General features: G+C 41.5%; 9 protein-coding genes across 9 annotated transcripts; 3 read left to right on the top strand and 6 right to left on the bottom strand.

Annotated features, from left to right (window-relative positions):
* Window positions 1-76: 76 nt before the first annotated feature.
* On the top strand, window positions 77-839 carry VTP21DRAFT_4420 (60S ribosomal protein eL24; the record flags this gene model as incomplete). The annotated part of the gene is made up of 4 exons (XM_069394830.1): window positions 77-81; window positions 231-306; window positions 384-683; window positions 759-839. The coding sequence occupies 4 exons, from the start codon at window positions 77-79 to the stop codon at window positions 837-839; spliced, it is 462 nt and encodes a 153-aa protein (XP_069256028.1).
* Window positions 840-1,012: 173 nt separating this feature from the next.
* Window positions 1,013-1,985, bottom strand: VTP21DRAFT_4419 (uncharacterized protein; the record flags this gene model as incomplete). The annotated part of the gene is made up of 6 exons (XM_069394828.1): window positions 1,013-1,062; window positions 1,119-1,242; window positions 1,313-1,418; window positions 1,474-1,596; window positions 1,679-1,745; window positions 1,829-1,985. 6 exons carry the CDS (start codon window positions 1,983-1,985, stop codon window positions 1,013-1,015), a joined length of 627 nt encoding a protein of 208 aa, XP_069256027.1.
* Window positions 1,986-2,270: 285 nt separating this feature from the next.
* On the bottom strand, window positions 2,271-2,680 carry VTP21DRAFT_4418 (ribosomal protein P2; the record flags this gene model as incomplete). Its single annotated transcript, XM_069394827.1, has 2 exons — window positions 2,271-2,441; window positions 2,522-2,680. The coding sequence occupies 2 exons, from the start codon at window positions 2,678-2,680 to the stop codon at window positions 2,271-2,273; spliced, it is 330 nt and encodes a 109-aa protein (XP_069256026.1).
* Window positions 2,681-2,857: 177 nt separating this feature from the next.
* On the bottom strand, window positions 2,858-4,733 carry VTP21DRAFT_4417 (uncharacterized protein; the record flags this gene model as incomplete). Its single annotated transcript, XM_069394826.1, has 5 exons — window positions 2,858-2,940; window positions 3,138-3,307; window positions 3,379-3,835; window positions 3,901-4,461; window positions 4,526-4,733. The coding sequence occupies 5 exons, from the start codon at window positions 4,731-4,733 to the stop codon at window positions 2,858-2,860; spliced, it is 1,479 nt and encodes a 492-aa protein (XP_069256025.1).
* Window positions 4,734-5,305: 572 nt separating this feature from the next.
* VTP21DRAFT_4416 (uncharacterized protein) lies at window positions 5,306-6,493 on the bottom strand (the record flags this gene model as incomplete). Its single annotated transcript, XM_069394825.1, has 6 exons — window positions 5,306-5,455; window positions 5,522-5,984; window positions 6,056-6,155; window positions 6,223-6,286; window positions 6,350-6,374; window positions 6,441-6,493. The coding sequence occupies 6 exons, from the start codon at window positions 6,491-6,493 to the stop codon at window positions 5,306-5,308; spliced, it is 855 nt and encodes a 284-aa protein (XP_069256024.1).
* A 212-nt stretch (window positions 6,494-6,705) lies between these two features.
* On the top strand, window positions 6,706-7,696 carry VTP21DRAFT_4415 (uncharacterized protein; the record flags this gene model as incomplete). Its single annotated transcript, XM_069394824.1, has 6 exons — window positions 6,706-6,739; window positions 6,799-6,844; window positions 6,923-7,052; window positions 7,123-7,142; window positions 7,213-7,275; window positions 7,336-7,696. 6 exons carry the CDS (start codon window positions 6,706-6,708, stop codon window positions 7,694-7,696), a joined length of 654 nt encoding a protein of 217 aa, XP_069256023.1.
* Window positions 7,697-8,207: 511 nt separating this feature from the next.
* VTP21DRAFT_4414 (uncharacterized protein) lies at window positions 8,208-9,350 on the bottom strand (the record flags this gene model as incomplete). Its single annotated transcript, XM_069394823.1, has 1 exon — window positions 8,208-9,350. One exon carries the CDS (start codon window positions 9,348-9,350, stop codon window positions 8,208-8,210), a length of 1,143 nt encoding a protein of 380 aa, XP_069256022.1.
* Window positions 9,351-10,911: 1,561 nt separating this feature from the next.
* On the bottom strand, window positions 10,912-12,982 carry VTP21DRAFT_4413 (uncharacterized protein; the record flags this gene model as incomplete). Its single annotated transcript, XM_069394822.1, has 10 exons — window positions 10,912-11,242; window positions 11,314-11,475; window positions 11,536-11,759; window positions 11,815-11,922; window positions 11,998-12,070; window positions 12,148-12,209; window positions 12,275-12,379; window positions 12,438-12,691; window positions 12,754-12,883; window positions 12,944-12,982. 10 exons carry the CDS (start codon window positions 12,980-12,982, stop codon window positions 10,912-10,914), a joined length of 1,488 nt encoding a protein of 495 aa, XP_069256021.1.
* Window positions 12,983-15,406: 2,424 nt separating this feature from the next.
* VTP21DRAFT_4412 (uncharacterized protein) lies at window positions 15,407-15,670 on the top strand (the record flags this gene model as incomplete). Its single annotated transcript, XM_069394821.1, has 1 exon — window positions 15,407-15,670. A coding segment is annotated over one exon (264 nt), but the record flags the coding sequence as incomplete, so codon positions are not given.
* Between the last annotated feature and the right edge of the window lie 13 nt (window positions 15,671-15,683).

The raw sequence follows: 15,683 nt of genomic DNA, 5'->3' as shown, positions 1-15,683 counted from the left end.
CCTTTTCTTCAGGAGGAACGATTAGAGCTTCTGTTCCCTCTTCTTTATTATCGTGTACTCGGGGTGCATCATCGACATGAAGCAAGTATCTCTTTTTCTTATTCATCGGATGCTTTGTTGAGGGGATGGATGGAATGGATGGATTGTTGACAGGAGGATGAAGTTTGAAGTTGCCATGGGTGTATGGATCGCTAACTGGATGTCTTTTTCTTACTTTCTTCTGCTAATAGGACCGAGACCTGCAACTTCTCCGGTTACCGGATCTACCCCGGTAAAGGCAAACTTTTCATCCGGTCGGATGGAAAGGTAAAATAGAAACTGATTCTTCCTGGCGCATTATCTTTTTATTTTATTTTTTTACTAACCCACTTCTACGCCTATAGCCTTTCCACTTCATTAACGGTAAGGTGGATTCCTACTTCCACCAGCGCTTGAACCCCCGCAAGATCGCCTGGACTGTGGTATACCGCCGTATGCACAAGAAGGGTATCACCGTCGAGGTTGCCAAGAAACGCACCCGCCGTACTGTTAAACACCAGCGTGCCATTGTTGGTGCCTCCCTTGAGGCCATCCGCGCCAAGCGCAACCAAAAGCCTGAGGTTCGTGCTGCTGCACGCCAGGCCGCAATCAAGGAGAGCAAGGACAAGAAGAAGGCCGAGCAATTGAAAAAGAAGGCTGAGAAGGTATATATTGAAGCACTTCGATTACCATACCCCATAGATATCATTAAACAGCCTTCTGCTTCTTTTTTTCTTTAGTCCACTCAGAAGAACCAGCCTAAGGTATCAAAGCAGCAAGCTAAGGGTGCTCGCCCCACAGTCGCCGCAAAGAGCCGCTAAGCGTGTTTAATTCATCTTTCTCAAAATAAATATTATTTGGAAAAAAAAATAGTGTAGTATTATCGTAAAAGAAGAAGCAACTTGCTTGGTTTATAAATATATTGTCAAGAAACAAGAATGAAAGAAAGATAGTATCACCAGCGATTCTTTTCACCCTATCCCAAACCTTAAAATTATGTTGGTCGAGTTTGGCGAAAACGCTTCCGATCGTTCGGGGTCAATGCTATTATAGGTTTTAGTCAGGAGTATTATTCTAGTTTAGCTATTAAGGATCCTCACGTTTATCGCTATCATCGGATTCAGGGAAAGAGGGCGGCACTGGTCGCCGGTTCTCTCGAAGAGCTCTCATGCCTTCTTCAACTGCCCCTATGCGTTCGTCAAGGAAGCATATCAGCTCTTTTATCTATGCATTGACTTGTTGGTGAGTTCAGACCAAAAACAAATCCCAGGCAAATACAAGAAAGAGATAATACCTTGTCTAATGTAGTTTGTAGTGCTTTTGCACTCGGCATGGTGAGTAAATCCTCCTCATTAGACAATGCTTCTGACTGGTTGCTGCCAGTTTTACCAAGCTGATACCTGCAGTAGCTTACTTTAAGCAGGCTCTGGATAGGTAGAGGATTGCATTACTTACGTTTTAACGGAGTCCAAGTTAAATGTGAACATATCTCTGATGTTATCTAGTATTCGAGGGGTTGTCTTGTATACTCTTCCAAGAATGGCGCCGCAGGATTTGCAAAGTAGGTTGACGTAGGCGCTGCATTGAAAGAAGAACGCGTATTTAATAGGAAGCGCATTGGATTGTAAACGAAAAAAAAAGGGAGTGGTTGGGACATCACCTTCCAAGATCAATTCCGTCGGTAGATGTCTTTAACTCGTCACTTATTTTAACATGCTCCGAAGTAGCTACAATTAGTTACGACCACGATTATTCTACCGGCAACAAAATAGCCAAACGTACACACAAAACTCCATCCATGATAGCTTACAATTAAGAGTAATCGCCTTAAGATTTTGGTCTGCACTCAACCAGGCAAAGGAGTCTCCAACAATGAAGTGACAATTTTTACATTGAAAAACAAGAGGCGAATCTATCTCGGTATTTTGTGTGCTTATATGTTTATCGTCGCCGGTGGAAACCTCCATAATCCCTTGAGTACTGTTCAGGCATCAAATTTACTAATTTACGCGACTTTAAATTTCATAAGCCATAAATCAGAACTCGAGTTAATACGGAAAAGTAGGAGTTGCGTTTCAATAACTTAGTGTTTTGAAGATTGGAAGTGTTGATATATATGCAATCAATTGAGAAATCATCAAGAGTTCAGAATAAGTTTTCGTCATGTTTTTCTCTCATAAGAGCGGTTCATAGCGATTGACAGCTCAAAGCGGCAGGTTTATTTCTTTTATTCAAATAAATCCACTAGCTGCTTAGTCGAAGAGACCAAAGCCCATGTCTTCATCCTCCTCCTCTTCCTCCTCCTTCTTCTCCTCCTTCTTCTCCTCTTGGGCAGCAGGAGCAGCGCCACCTGCAGCACCACCAGCGGCAACAGCACCACCAGTTGGCACCGAAGCAAGCTTCTCTTTGCCTTGAGAAATAAGCTACAAAATTTAAGAAAAGTAATAAATAGGTCAGATACCAAAATATAGCCTAATTGGAATATTTGGACGGAGAGAAATACCTCGTTGACATCCTTGCCCTCGAGCTCGCTCAAGAGCTTGCTGAGACGCTCCTCATCAGCCTCAATGCCGACGGTGGAGAGAATCTTCTTGATGTCGTCCGCGGTGGGATTGGCATTGCCACCAAGATTCAACAAAAGATAGGCAGCGAGATGACGCATGATTTTTTAAATTGAATTCCTAAGAAACGTAAAATCATTCATTAGATTTCCGATTATGAAAAGATTTTGATTCCATCGTGAACATCCAACGGAAGCCTCCATCCGATTCATCCATCCACCTCATCCGTCCATCCATCCAAGTGTACTCACCTATTATTGTTTGACGTAAAGTAATTTTTAACGCTGTGTGCGCCTAAACGCCTTAACAATAACTTTTGTTAGAGAGAAGAAGGAAACATCAACAGGCATTTGGGAAGATTCTAAAATAATGCTGATAATCCAATTTAGGTTGATTCGAATCAAAATTTTGTGGCTTGGCCAGATCAATATTGAAGGGCAATATCCAAGACTGACATTATATTAATTTAATAGTGATTGGCTACACGAAATATGGAAGTTTTAAATGATGGAATCATAGCATAGAGTCCTTTGTATATAGGGAGAAATGGTCAGTTACTTGGAAGACTGTACGCCAATAGGTTATTCGAGCTGGGGAGCGCCTTATTCATCTGGAGAGTACCCTTGGTTGCAACCGATTCTATAGCGCGATAGAGTTCATGCGGACTCTCGAAATGGTGTAGGGAGAGGAAAAGAGCAGCTATGCCTGCAACATGCGGGCTACTCATACTATTCAAAAGCAAAATCAGGTGTTCAAATCAGAATAGTGTGGCTTCAATGCTTTCATCATGCTTTAATACCTAGTCCCCTGCATCGCCACCGGAGTATTGTCGCCGCTGACAGTATCACTCACGATGTCTACTCCTGGGGCATACACTCGAACACAATTACCCGAGTTCGAAAAGTCCGCCACTTCGTCATTTTTGGAGGAGGCCCCTACGGAAAATACGTCTGAGTTCCCGCTAGGGGAGTATTTACAGGCATCATCCCCCGAATTGCCTGCGGCCACAAACGCGGCAACCTTGTGCTCCTTCACGAGAGCAGAGATGGCATCGTCAACAGCTTGAGAACGAGGTCCGACTAGTGAGAGATTCAATATCGAGGAATTGTACCCACTCCTCGCAACCCAATCCACTCCGGCAAGGATTCCGCTTATACTACCCAGTCCATAGCGGTCAAGGATCTTTACCCCATGGACGTAGGCCTTTTTGGCCACACCATACTTTGTACCAGCAATGGTTCCTGCAACATGCGTTCCTAAACGAAATGCAATCCCAAGGAGTCAATGGGCGCGAAAATAGTTAGCGGACAACAATGCATACCGTGACCAGAGAGATCCTCTGCGGGCTCGGTCTCCACAAAATTGACTTCCAGCTTGGCCCGGCCGTTGAAATCGGGATTTTTTTCGTCTAGGCCTGTGTCTAGTACGAACACATGGACACCCTCCCCAGCCGCAGACGGGTATCTGTAGGGTTCTCCATACTCCGGGAGTCTATGGGATATCCTTACCAACCCCCAACTCAAGGGTTCTGTTTGGTCCGCTATTTCCACATTATGAGGCAATCTGAAAGCCCGCTTCTCCAGCTTGGTCGCATTGAAGGGTTTCTTGGATAGCTTTGAGTCCCATGCTCCAGGGCCAGCGCTATCGACAAATTGCTTCGAGTAATTTGGGGTGAGTGCGACACGGAAGATCGTGTCAGGTTCAACCCATGCAACCTCCTCGCGCTCTTCAAGGTCACTCTGCATACTAGGTGAGCACCCACGTACAGTCAGGGCAGAAAATTGCCCTATTTTGAACTCATTGAGGATATTGTTTGGGTATTGACGGGAGGGATGACAAGATGCATCGCTGGAGGCCACACGAGAGTGTAGATAGTTGCGTACTATTCAGAATTAGTGTTGTTATGGAAAGGAAGTTTGAGGATTATATCTGTGAATAAGCCTTACGTGAAGACGGGCTTTTGTTCTTCTTTAGTCGTACGATATATCTGTCGGCTATTGCCTCTTTTTTTGCCCTCAAGTGCGCCTCATCAACCAGGGGCTGGCTAAGCACTATTGGGAGAGACGTGATAGAGGCAGCTACAGGTGTTGCGTTCACGCATTTCCATAGAGATACAGCACTCCAGATAACGTATGAAGCTCTAAGTAGCTTCATCTGAATGTAAGAAGAAGAAAACTCCCACAAACAATGAAACAACGAATTTTTGTCAAGGTAAACAAGTGAAAGAAAAAATGGTAGAAAAATCTTGTGGTACTAAAAGAAGGAGCTTTGCTTTTTCTTGCCTGGTCTTTTTTCTTCTTTTCTTTTCACAAGGCAACACCTAACTTCAGAACGGGCCTTTTCTAATAGAATCTTCAAAAATTATCACAAAAACAACCCGAACCTCTTTCAATTGCAGATTTTTCTTAATTGCGCCTGCCTTATATGGCATTGATCAAACTACTCCCGTTATATTTAAAAAAGTCCTTAAACGTAATCATAATATCACCACATTGAGCATTTGCCCTCGTCTGGTTCCTTATGGCCCTTAAAATCCCCAGGGCTATCCCAGCCATCTAGGCTTATTTCGAGCACCCGTATTAGGGCAATCCCATTTTTAAAAGTACCGAGCACCAGAGTGGTTCTAATTAACTTAGATAATAAATACATTTATCAAAACTATCGTCGAAGTAATGAACATATTAGAATCAATATAGGGAAATTTTATTCTACAACACAATTAATGTCTACAATCGTTTTTTCTTGTTCTTTTTCTCCACTTGTGTCGACCGTATTACAAAAGGCAGTCCAAAATAGTATTTTAGGTCGAACTCGTCGCCTCGTCCAATATATATGCAGTAGAGATACTGGTTGGCAATCAAGTAGAAGTGGGTTCCCTATTATAGCAGAAGCAATTTAATTAGTTTTTGGCATAAATATCAGCGTCAAGGGGAGATAGCCACCAAACACGTCAATATGTGCCACCATCCATGTAACTCTGCTAGGCCAGAGAATGGGAACGGCAGATATCGCCACCGTATATTCCGAAGGCCATTACAAAATTGGTTATCAATGTTCCAGAGGACAAAACCTCCTCCAAACGTCATCACAGCCATCTGAAGCAAAAAGCTCAGTTCCCCCTTTCGCTTCTTATCTTCGATGCGCCTAAGAAGTGCTACCGAGCGTACAACAAGAATTCCAACAAGAATGGCGTATGCCACCTGATGAAAAACAGGATTACGGATTTTGATATAAACTGCGGTAACAACTATCCCATAAAGTGCGAGAAGTGCCGGAAGAAATAAGCCATATCTTGGGCGGGTGTTCATTTCGAAAATATTATAGACAAGTATCAGGGCGCCATAAATCATTGGTAGTTCATCCAAAAGCTGGAACTCGTATTGAAGAGTCATATGGAACCACCAGCTGTTCAAACGAAAAATTCCTTAATAAAAGAAAAAACCCCCCGAAAGAAGGGAGGGAGTTAATTGACTTACGATCCTATTCCAATGAGAAGAAGTCCAACATTTGACAAAGTAAATCGAAACCCAAGCTTGTTTCTAATATTGACATAAATACCGACCAACGATAGAATTACTATATTGCAACAAGATATGAGGGCCATATTAGGACTTTGAAACCAAGATTTATGATTCTTTCTTACCGAAGAATGCATTTGTAACGGTATTGAAGAATTCAGCAATCCAGAAGAGGACGGTATAGTTCTCCTATATTGAGTAAAAGGTTTTCGGAGAATTTATCAAATAGCACATGCAAAGACGGCAGCTTACCTCGCACCAATCTATCGTGGAGGTTCTAATGAGCAGAGAAGAATGAGAAGCTAAGTGGGAGAAAGACAGCGAAAAAAAAGTGTGAGCTTACACTTTACCCCAATAAGGTTCGAATGGCTGTAAATTGCGAAAGGGGGTGTCCATGTTTACAGAATGGAGGACGAGCGAAACGGAGGAGGAGGCAGAGAGCAATGACAAAGCAACGTGAAAACTGAGAACGGGAATAAAATCAAAAGGATTTACTTTTTCGCCAATTTCGCATTCCGACGTATTTCAGAATAACTTATATCAGAGAACGTCATATCTCAATATATTTTGTAAGGTGAATCAAAGATTGGAATTTAGAATATGCAGTAATGGCTACATCCTACACGACCACAGCCTCATACGGTATGATTTCTGCTGTATAACTAAGTTATGTTCAAGCATCTGACGATGCTGTGATTTAGACTTTCTGCTCAAATTTTTAATTATCGGCGAAAGTGGCACTGGAAAGTATGGATGAAGCTAAATTGAGATAACGACACTGTGCATGTCAATAGTTAACATAAACTGGTCCATCTTCTTGTCTAGATCATGTTTGTTACATCAGTTTTTGGAAAACAAGTTCAGAGAAGGATCATCCCACACGATTGGCGTTGAGTTTGGAAGTAGGATAATACAAATAGGTGACAAAGCTGTAAAACTACAGATTTGGGATACGGTGAGCTTCTGAAAGGCAGAGAATTCGAATATTAAGGATATTAAAATCTGACCTTATAACCTATTCATAGGCTGGACAAGAAAGATTCAGGTAATGTGGACATATTTAGATTTAAATCAATACAGCAATGTGTTAAATCACGATGTTTTAACGGATATAGATCCGTTACCAGGAGCTATTATCGGGGCGCGGCGGGTGCTTTATTGGTTTATGATACTACAAAGTTTGTTCTTGTTCTCGCTCTATTTAGCTTTGGTTTAACTAAATGACTGGCACTTATTAGCCGTGCGAGTTTCAACACGCTTGCTCGATGGCTTTACGACGCCCGCCAACTAGCAAGCCCAGATTTGGTAGTCATTCTCGTTGGAAATAAAAAAGATCTTGATGACGAACGAGAGATTACTTATCTGGAGGCGACCAAGTTTGCTCAGGAGCATGAAATGATGGTACTGGAGACGAGTGCACTTACCGGTGAAGGAGTAGAAGAGGTATTTATGAAGTGTGCGCGCTCCATCCTCACCAAGATCGAAACTGGGCAAATTGATCCTGAAAAGGCTGGGAGTGGGATACAATATGGAGATTCTTCCCTGAGACGGCTTGCGCAAAGGGTTCCGCGCAAACGACATCGAAACAACTGTTGTTGAGGCATTTCCTATTGAATGAATATTTCTTGTTTTTTCAAATATCAAACATTTCGTTTTTTTTTTGCATTCGACTTAATTATCCTATATCCCTTCTTATTTTTATTTACCATCTTTTTATTTTATTTTATATATGGCTCATCATAGACGCATTTTGTTTTTCCCCCTATTCTTCGTATACGTCTATTTTTTCTATATGTGTAATTTGTAATTTTTTTCTCAATTTTTCAACACACCCTCTTTTTAAATCTTTCTTTGAATAATATAATCCTTCTTTGTCTTATCCGGTATTTTCGTGCTCTTTATGATCGGTTTATTATCCCATGAGCGTATTTGACAAAATCAAAAATATGAGATTGTGTGATTAGATTCGGTGAGCAGAAATTAAGTGGTATTAAGGGAGTGAAAAAAAAAACAGAAACAATTGTCAAGCTAAAAAGATTATAAACCTACAATATCTTTTTACAAATTTAGAAAATATAGTAGAATAACTAGTAGGGGTTGACTTGCAAAATTAAGAGTGTAAACCCCACCCATTCTCATTCCCCCCTGGATAAAATGGTTCTATCCGTCTGATGTCGGGTGATAAGAGAATCTTATTCATAAGGTCGTCCCAAACATTTGGTGAAAACACGGGAACTAGAACCAGCGTTTGCATATCACCCTGTTTCGCAATTGAATTAGGCACTGGATAAAACTGAGAGGGATGCGGAGGGGAAGAAGAGGCAAAGCTGCTACCACCAGAGGTAGAGGACGAGAAGGAGAGTGAGGATACGGTAGAGCTAGAGGTGGGCTGACGCTGCTTTCTTGGAGGGGAGTGTTGATAAGGCTGTGACGGAAGAGGCACAGAAGGCTCCGCCATGACACGAAGGCTCTCGATTAAACTATCAATGCCACCGATTTCATCTGGATTCCACTTGCCGTCCTCATTCATTTCTGAATACTCCGGTATTTCAAATTCTTCATCTCCAGGTAGTTCAGTCACCGCTGGCGTTGTATTGCGTGCCGGGTGGTTTTGCTCTACTTTTCTCTTCGTTTTGAGAAGCAGAGATAAAGCATTAGGAATAGGTGAGCCAGTGTGTAGATCACGGATCTCAACATAAGAGGCAGGAACAATTCCTGGACCTCCCAGCCTTCCTATGGGCTTAGCAGCAAGCCATTCATTGTTGACCACATCAATAATGACCAGGTGTTCGCCAGCAGAGACCCCGAGCTCCTGAGGATATTCCGCCCTGAAATCATATTTTACAACTGCAAGTAAGAGAGGGGAACTACCCGACCGCGTCTTAGGAACAGCTGTATTGTCAGTACTAGCACGTACACTCGAGTGTTTACGTCGTTGGCCACGTTCCAACACCTCTACATAGTCAACGGGGACCAATCCACGCACACCTGTAACAGGGTTGCATGCTTCAAAATAGCATGGCCCATAGTCACGCAAGACATAGAAGAAATCCCCTTGCGAAAAGGCCAGCTCCTCCTTTGAAGATGGAGTGTAGTCGCGTATTGCGCGAATGGCCTTTTGATAATGTTGATGGGCAGCTGAATGCCTATCGGTTGGGTAGGGAGAGGCAGGAAGAGGGAGTGAGACATTGGATGTAGGCTGAGGTTTAAAGGAAAGACGTGATTTGATTTTAGAGAATCTATTATTCCCCATTATTTACTAGAATAAAATAGTAAGTGTCAAGAAAGAAATTCGAATTATTTTAGTTATAAAAGGAGAGAATTTGAGTAAGCATTAATGAATGGCAAGCGGCAACAAAAAGTAGAAAGCAAAGAGAAAGGGGAACAATTTACGGAGTCCATATAAATCGAGGAAGTTGTGGCAAAAGTAAAAATCGGTTTCTCCTTGCATTTGCCCGCAATCGCATCAACCTTATTCGCTAATTTTGTGCATCCTGCATCATCTGAAATTATAGTTTAACCGACTTAAAAATGGTGGTAATGTTTAAGGCATGCCCTGTCGCCCAATATGAAATTTCCTGGAATTATCATACTTGCTCGACCACGAGAGTGAGTAGTAATAGAGATAAGAATAATGAATAAAGCGGGAGAAAAGTTTTAAAAATGATGATGGGATGAGAAAACACGCCGGTGGTTGCGGAAATAAAGCATGGGAAATCTGCAAACAATTAAGTACACACATTCGGATGCAAACGGATTAACATAACCGCTTTTGCACCAAGGTAAGCAACAAATGAGCCACATTAGCATTTTGAATATCGTCATGCGCTATTAATTTAGTTGGGGTATCTGCTATACGACGAACAGCCAAGCTTTTGATAGCAGCAAACAATCTAATAACTATTAGATGCCTTATATTACATGTGAGCTTCGATGTTATTGCGAAAATTGCTGTGAGATGAACAAAAGCTTCAGTTGCCTACTGGCATATTTCAAACAATCAAGGTACCTGAAATTTCTCATCCAAAATACCGGAATACATGAGTTTGTAAGCTGTTTAACTCTAGTCCAACGGGTATCTCCGTTGCAGTCCCGTACATGTGTTTGGCATATTTATTTAGCAATTTCCTTTTTAAAAAGCCTTCGCGCATAGATTTACGTTGGTACTAAACTCTTCTTCTTCGCAGCCCATCATATGTCTAAATGGCGAATTTCTTAGATACACCTCATTTCAAAATCAATTCAACCATCAATATCTGATCTACATGGTTGCGATTGAAGGCTAGGACCCAGGAACAAGGATGCGAACAGTCTTTGTGGGATCGAGTTAAAACTGTGCAGATTAAACATCACTACTAGAATCCATTACTGGGATATGAGATCTTTGATAGGACACGTGATGAAACCGAAGTCTTAGATGGTCTTATCAAAATCTTTAAAACCTGTAACGGAATATTGGTAGATCACGATGCCTAGTTCTTTGAGAATATATCAGTTTACTTCTTCGAATTTTCAATAAAATGCCCATATTCATTTACTGGGACACAATGTTTTAAGTAATTAAGGGATGAAATAGAAAGAAGAGAAAGAGAAAGAGAAAATAAAAGAAATGAAGAGGGTAGAGAGAAGGATTGGTCATACCATTTTTATAAGTAAAAAAGAGAGGAACGTTTTGAAAGGAAAAGTATATAAGCGAAAAAGATATACAAGAAAAAAAACGTCACAGCAGAAGGAAATGGTCTGGATAACATATATCGTATATACATATCAAAAGAGGAAAGAAAATCGAATGTAATTCACACACAGGTAAAACTTCACATACACATGCGAACCACGCCCGGCCTGAGTTTTTCGGCCTGCGCCAGCACAATGCTTAAATCCAGCTCATGCGCCAACATTAGTCGCTCTTGTAGCATATGAAAACCAGATCCACTGTTCATGGAACCTACCCCACGTCGTCGTGTAAGTTTAGTGGGTGTGGTGGCGGTGCCACTTGTACCATAATTTGTCGCAACATTGCCATTGGGGGTTCCATTATTGTCCCCAGCGGTAGCCTGTAAGGTCGACGTTGCGTCGATGCTATCTTTACGCTTAGCTTTGCTGGGTGAAGTCGAAGCTGAAAATGGCCCGCGCGGACATTTTGATCTATAGTAAAAGATTGAAACAAAAAACTCAGTGAAATGGTAATAGGAACGAGCGAAAGTATAGATGCTCACGACTCGTATTCCACGATTTTGACAAGAACCATCGCTTTTCGTATGAGCCATCGTCGCCACTGTCGTATATATGCTTCTCGCATCGTGGAGGGAAGTCGGAAGAGACGCTCCAGGAGCTTGCGAACCATTGGAGCGGACTCTTTCACTGGGCGGAACACATTACTACCGCAATGATTAGTTTAGCTAGTGTCCCAAGGTTTAAAAAGGGTAAATGAAATTTACTATGCTCCATCTAGGCCGTTGAAGTATTCGCTCTCCAGGGTTGGGAGATTTCCATTCTCCATTTGTGTCAGAATATAACGGTAAATCTCTGCGCGAAGACGCGGATAGCCAGGAAGAAGCTCAGTGCGTTCGACGGTGCCCTCTGTAATGTTAACGAGAGTGGTGGGCAATGGTGATTCGAAAATGTAGTATTCAATATTCGAGTCATAATCTACGCCCTGAGACTAAAACAATAATTCAATATAGACTAAGTAAAGAGAAGCTAGAAAGAAAATATACCAATATCCCCTGAAGATACAGGTCAGGCAAGTAATAGTGGTGTTTCCGTGCATGGCATGAACGACTTCGTTCGGCGGGCGATAGAAATAGAGCCAAGGTATTAATAAGCTATTATTAAATTACGGGTACACATAAGATTAGCGAGATGAAGTGACTAGATGATCAAAATCTTTGTTGATTCACCATGTTCACGATAGTGATGTTGGTCCCTAAAACAATGGTGCTGCCAAGTGTTTGCAAGTGCGAAGTGATGACCCTGTAAAGAAATTGCAAACAATAAATTCGTTTGCTCTTCATCGGAATGGAGGAGGAGAGTAGCCAGCTCTACAATACCTTGCCATGAATTCGACACTGAGCACATGTTCAGCTTCACAGCCTAGAACAGTATGGCTGATCTACAAGATGGGATTGATTTAGAAAATATAGAACATATCAACGCAATAAAAAAAAAAATACATACTTTTATATGTTCCGATGGCAATGACACAGATTCTAAACTCTTGATTTGATCAACAAAAGGGATAAGATGAAAAGATGCAAAGTACTCAAGGATATCTTTCCATAGCTATAAACTTGTATAAGTAAGTTGAACTAGTAAGCAGGTAGAATAGTTTATAACCTACCATTGATCTTCTCAATGCACGCAGCTTTTCAATTAGAAACGGAACTCTATCCGTCATAATTTCAAAGTACGCAGAGAAACCAGAAATGTATTGAAGAGGGACCAAGAATGCAAGTCCAAATTTTGTAGTTTCTTCGTGTATCTGAGTACGATGATTCGAATGAAGTGGATCTTCTTTATAAGAGGAGCCGGGAGTGGAGCTAGGAGAGCCTCCAGTGCAATAATCTGTATAGAGAAAGGAAGCAGCCAAAACCCCTAAATATTGAAGTTAAAGATGTTATTAGTATCGATAGAATACTACATCCAAATGAATTTACCTTCTTCACTCAAAACCAAAAATTTGGGCTCTATTCCTTCTACAACTCTCCCCACCTCTCCATTCATTATTTGTTTTGCAGCATGCATCAACATTGGTTCGTCAGGTTTTGTAAATTCCGATGACCACACCTATACTCGAAGAATTTTACTCATTTTTGATAAAAACTACTTCTTCTAAAATTATATCACCTTCACAATCTTTGGCCCCACTACATTGGACCAATACATTAGCATCACCGCGGAGAAAAAGCAATCATCAGGTAAATATTCGTTGAATGATGGAATTCCTGATGAAGAAGCAGAGAGAGAATCGACTGAATGAACAGGCTCTCTGGGAGATTTGGGATTAGATGAGAGGAAGTCTTTCGAAGACGAAACACGGCGTTTAGAACGAGATAAGCTTTCTGGTTTTAAGTCTGTAGTAATCAAGAAAAAAATAAATATTAGTACATCAACGCTCGAGTTTGATCGATATCTCTAACAATTATCTGAAACATTCCTGGTGTATCTAATACCGCCACATTCTGCAATGCTGCTATTGCCTCTGACATACCCCCCACCCGCTCCCCAACTGACGCAGCAGAAGGTGCTATGGCTGGCTGATCTTGTACTTTGTCTTCTACGCGTCCTCCTTTCTTGGTGCTCCATGAAGACCAAATCGAATCTAATGATGACGGCGGATCTTCTCTTACTACTGATGATCCATTCTGCTGTCTGCGTGAATAATGGTGATGTCTATGAGGATGGGATGGGGGAGGATCATTATCCTCTGTGTCGCTAGTATATGGCGTCGTTGAATATGTGGTCAGCACTTCTACGGGATTAATGTATGTTGTCGTCAACTTCTTTGTGGGGTTACTTCGTGAAGATGATTTAAGGGAACGTAACGATCGAGGCCGTGAAGAAGATGTGCTCGATGTAGGGGACACAGGGGGTAAAACAGTTGGGAGGGAGGGAACTTTGATTTTTAGATTGCATTTCTCGCGCTCAGCTGCATCAAGTTGAGTAGACGAATCTATTGTGGAGAGCAATGAGTCTTCCGTATTCATTAGCCGATGAGGCGTCTGATCCTGTTCTACTCCGATATTCGGTAGCGACTGATCTGCTACAGGTAATTCCAGAGGTGAAGTGTGGTTAATCTCATCGCTTTCCGTGACTAAATTATCTGTCATGGCTTGCTGGCCACCTGCCCTTCTTTCGCCCTAGCTGATTCTCCCCATAATAAAATTTTGGATGCTTTGTGACTGGCAGTTTTGTGACGTCAGAATTAGCGCAATTGCTTTTCTTCAAATTTTACAGATTGGAAGCCACCATTAATTGAGAAAGCATTTTATTTCCACCTAGACGTATCCCGCATATATATCTTATATAAAAAACGTAATGATTTATATTTTTCGTGATTTTGTTGTTTACAATACCTTTCTAATATATTTAAACATAACCAGATTCAAAATTAATGCTATTTCACTCGTTAGAAACGTAGACCAAAGCTTTCGGGGCGATTACTTCAAGACACATTGGGCACATTTTTTCCGCCAACCACGAGTCGTACGAGACTCAGCAGAATTTATTTATTACATCTCAAATTGTACTTCCCCCCAAACCCACTGCTGTATAACTTTATGATGCGAGAAGGAAAAAAACAATACTCAGAAAACCCGTTAATCATCAACACTTAGTGGAATACCATTTTTTACTCCTGTATGGTAGATTGTAAGTTAAATTAAGCTATCTCTAGAGTGATGCATTTGATGCAAGGAGCTACTACTTTTGCCTACATAAATTGTGTATATGGAGATAAATAAAGTGAAGTCTCCATTACTTGGTTTATTTGCCAACATAGTTATAAATTTACTCCCCTTCACCAAGCAGTCTAGTTTATTCTGAATCCAAATGCTTTTGAGTTGGGGTTTTATAACCTGTATTATGTTAGATAGTCCCCCGCGTTAACTCGATAACAAATATTCGTGATTCTCTATTTCACTCCTACGTAAGCAGTTATTAGTGGGGAACGGCTCTAGAATTTTAAAATTTTCAGAGCTGGCGATATACTTAAGCTCTTATTAATTGAGCAGAGCCCTTGAATTAAAGAAAATGATGCTCGATTTTTATTTATTTAGATGCCGTATTGGAAGCAGAACATAACCTAAAATGAACGATTCCTGTGATCCAAACAAGGAAATAGTTGAATCCCCTCTGAATAGGATTCTTAATTCTCGTTAATTGCACCCTATGTTGTAATTTAGCATTACTTCAATTTGGCTCAACGTTGAATTTGTACACGCGAGGCTGCTTACAGATTAGTCGAGTACTCATTAGGTTACACCACTTTAGTAGCGCAATAAACCTTCTAAAAACAGCTCGGGACAGAACAAAGCGCTATTCCCCCTCTCGTCAACAACGCGAAAATTTTTCACTTGTAATTTCTTCCCTTTCTATTTGAAATTTTGATTTTTCGCATTCCACTCATTCCAAGGTATGGTTTCGATTTATACTCTTTATGCTCTTGCATTCAAATCCTTTAATAGATTATTGAATAGGTCAGAACTATGTCACTAGTGGTATCATCTTGTCTCGCGGTAGCGATGGCTCTCTTGAAACCTGTGATGGCAGCCCCAATATATAAGAGGCAAGATACAACTCCTAAGCAAGATGGTGGCGGAGTACCTGATAAAAACCAAGAGAAAGGCAAAGACATCGGTGGAGGGAAAGGCGGAGATAACGGTGGAGGGAATGGCGGGAACAACGGTGGGGGGAATGGCGGGAACAACGGTGGAGAGAATGGCGGGAACAACGGTGGAGGGAATGGCGGGAACAACGGTGGAGGGAAAGGTGGGGACAACGGTGGAGGGAAAGGTGGAGACAACGGTGGAGGGAAAGGTGGAGACAACGGTGGAGGGAAAGGTGGAGACAACGGTGGAGGGAAAGG

Source organism: Calcarisporiella thermophila (genome assembly GCF_041956535.1).
Source record: "Calcarisporiella thermophila strain CBS 279.70 unplaced genomic scaffold VTP21scaffold_2, whole genome shotgun sequence".
In the NCBI taxonomy this organism is placed as follows: Eukaryota; Fungi; Calcarisporiellomycota; class Calcarisporiellomycetes; order Calcarisporiellales; family Calcarisporiellaceae; genus Calcarisporiella; species Calcarisporiella thermophila.
The sequence above is the reverse complement of the archived record's forward strand: the minus strand, read 5'-3'. Positions and strand labels throughout refer to the sequence as shown.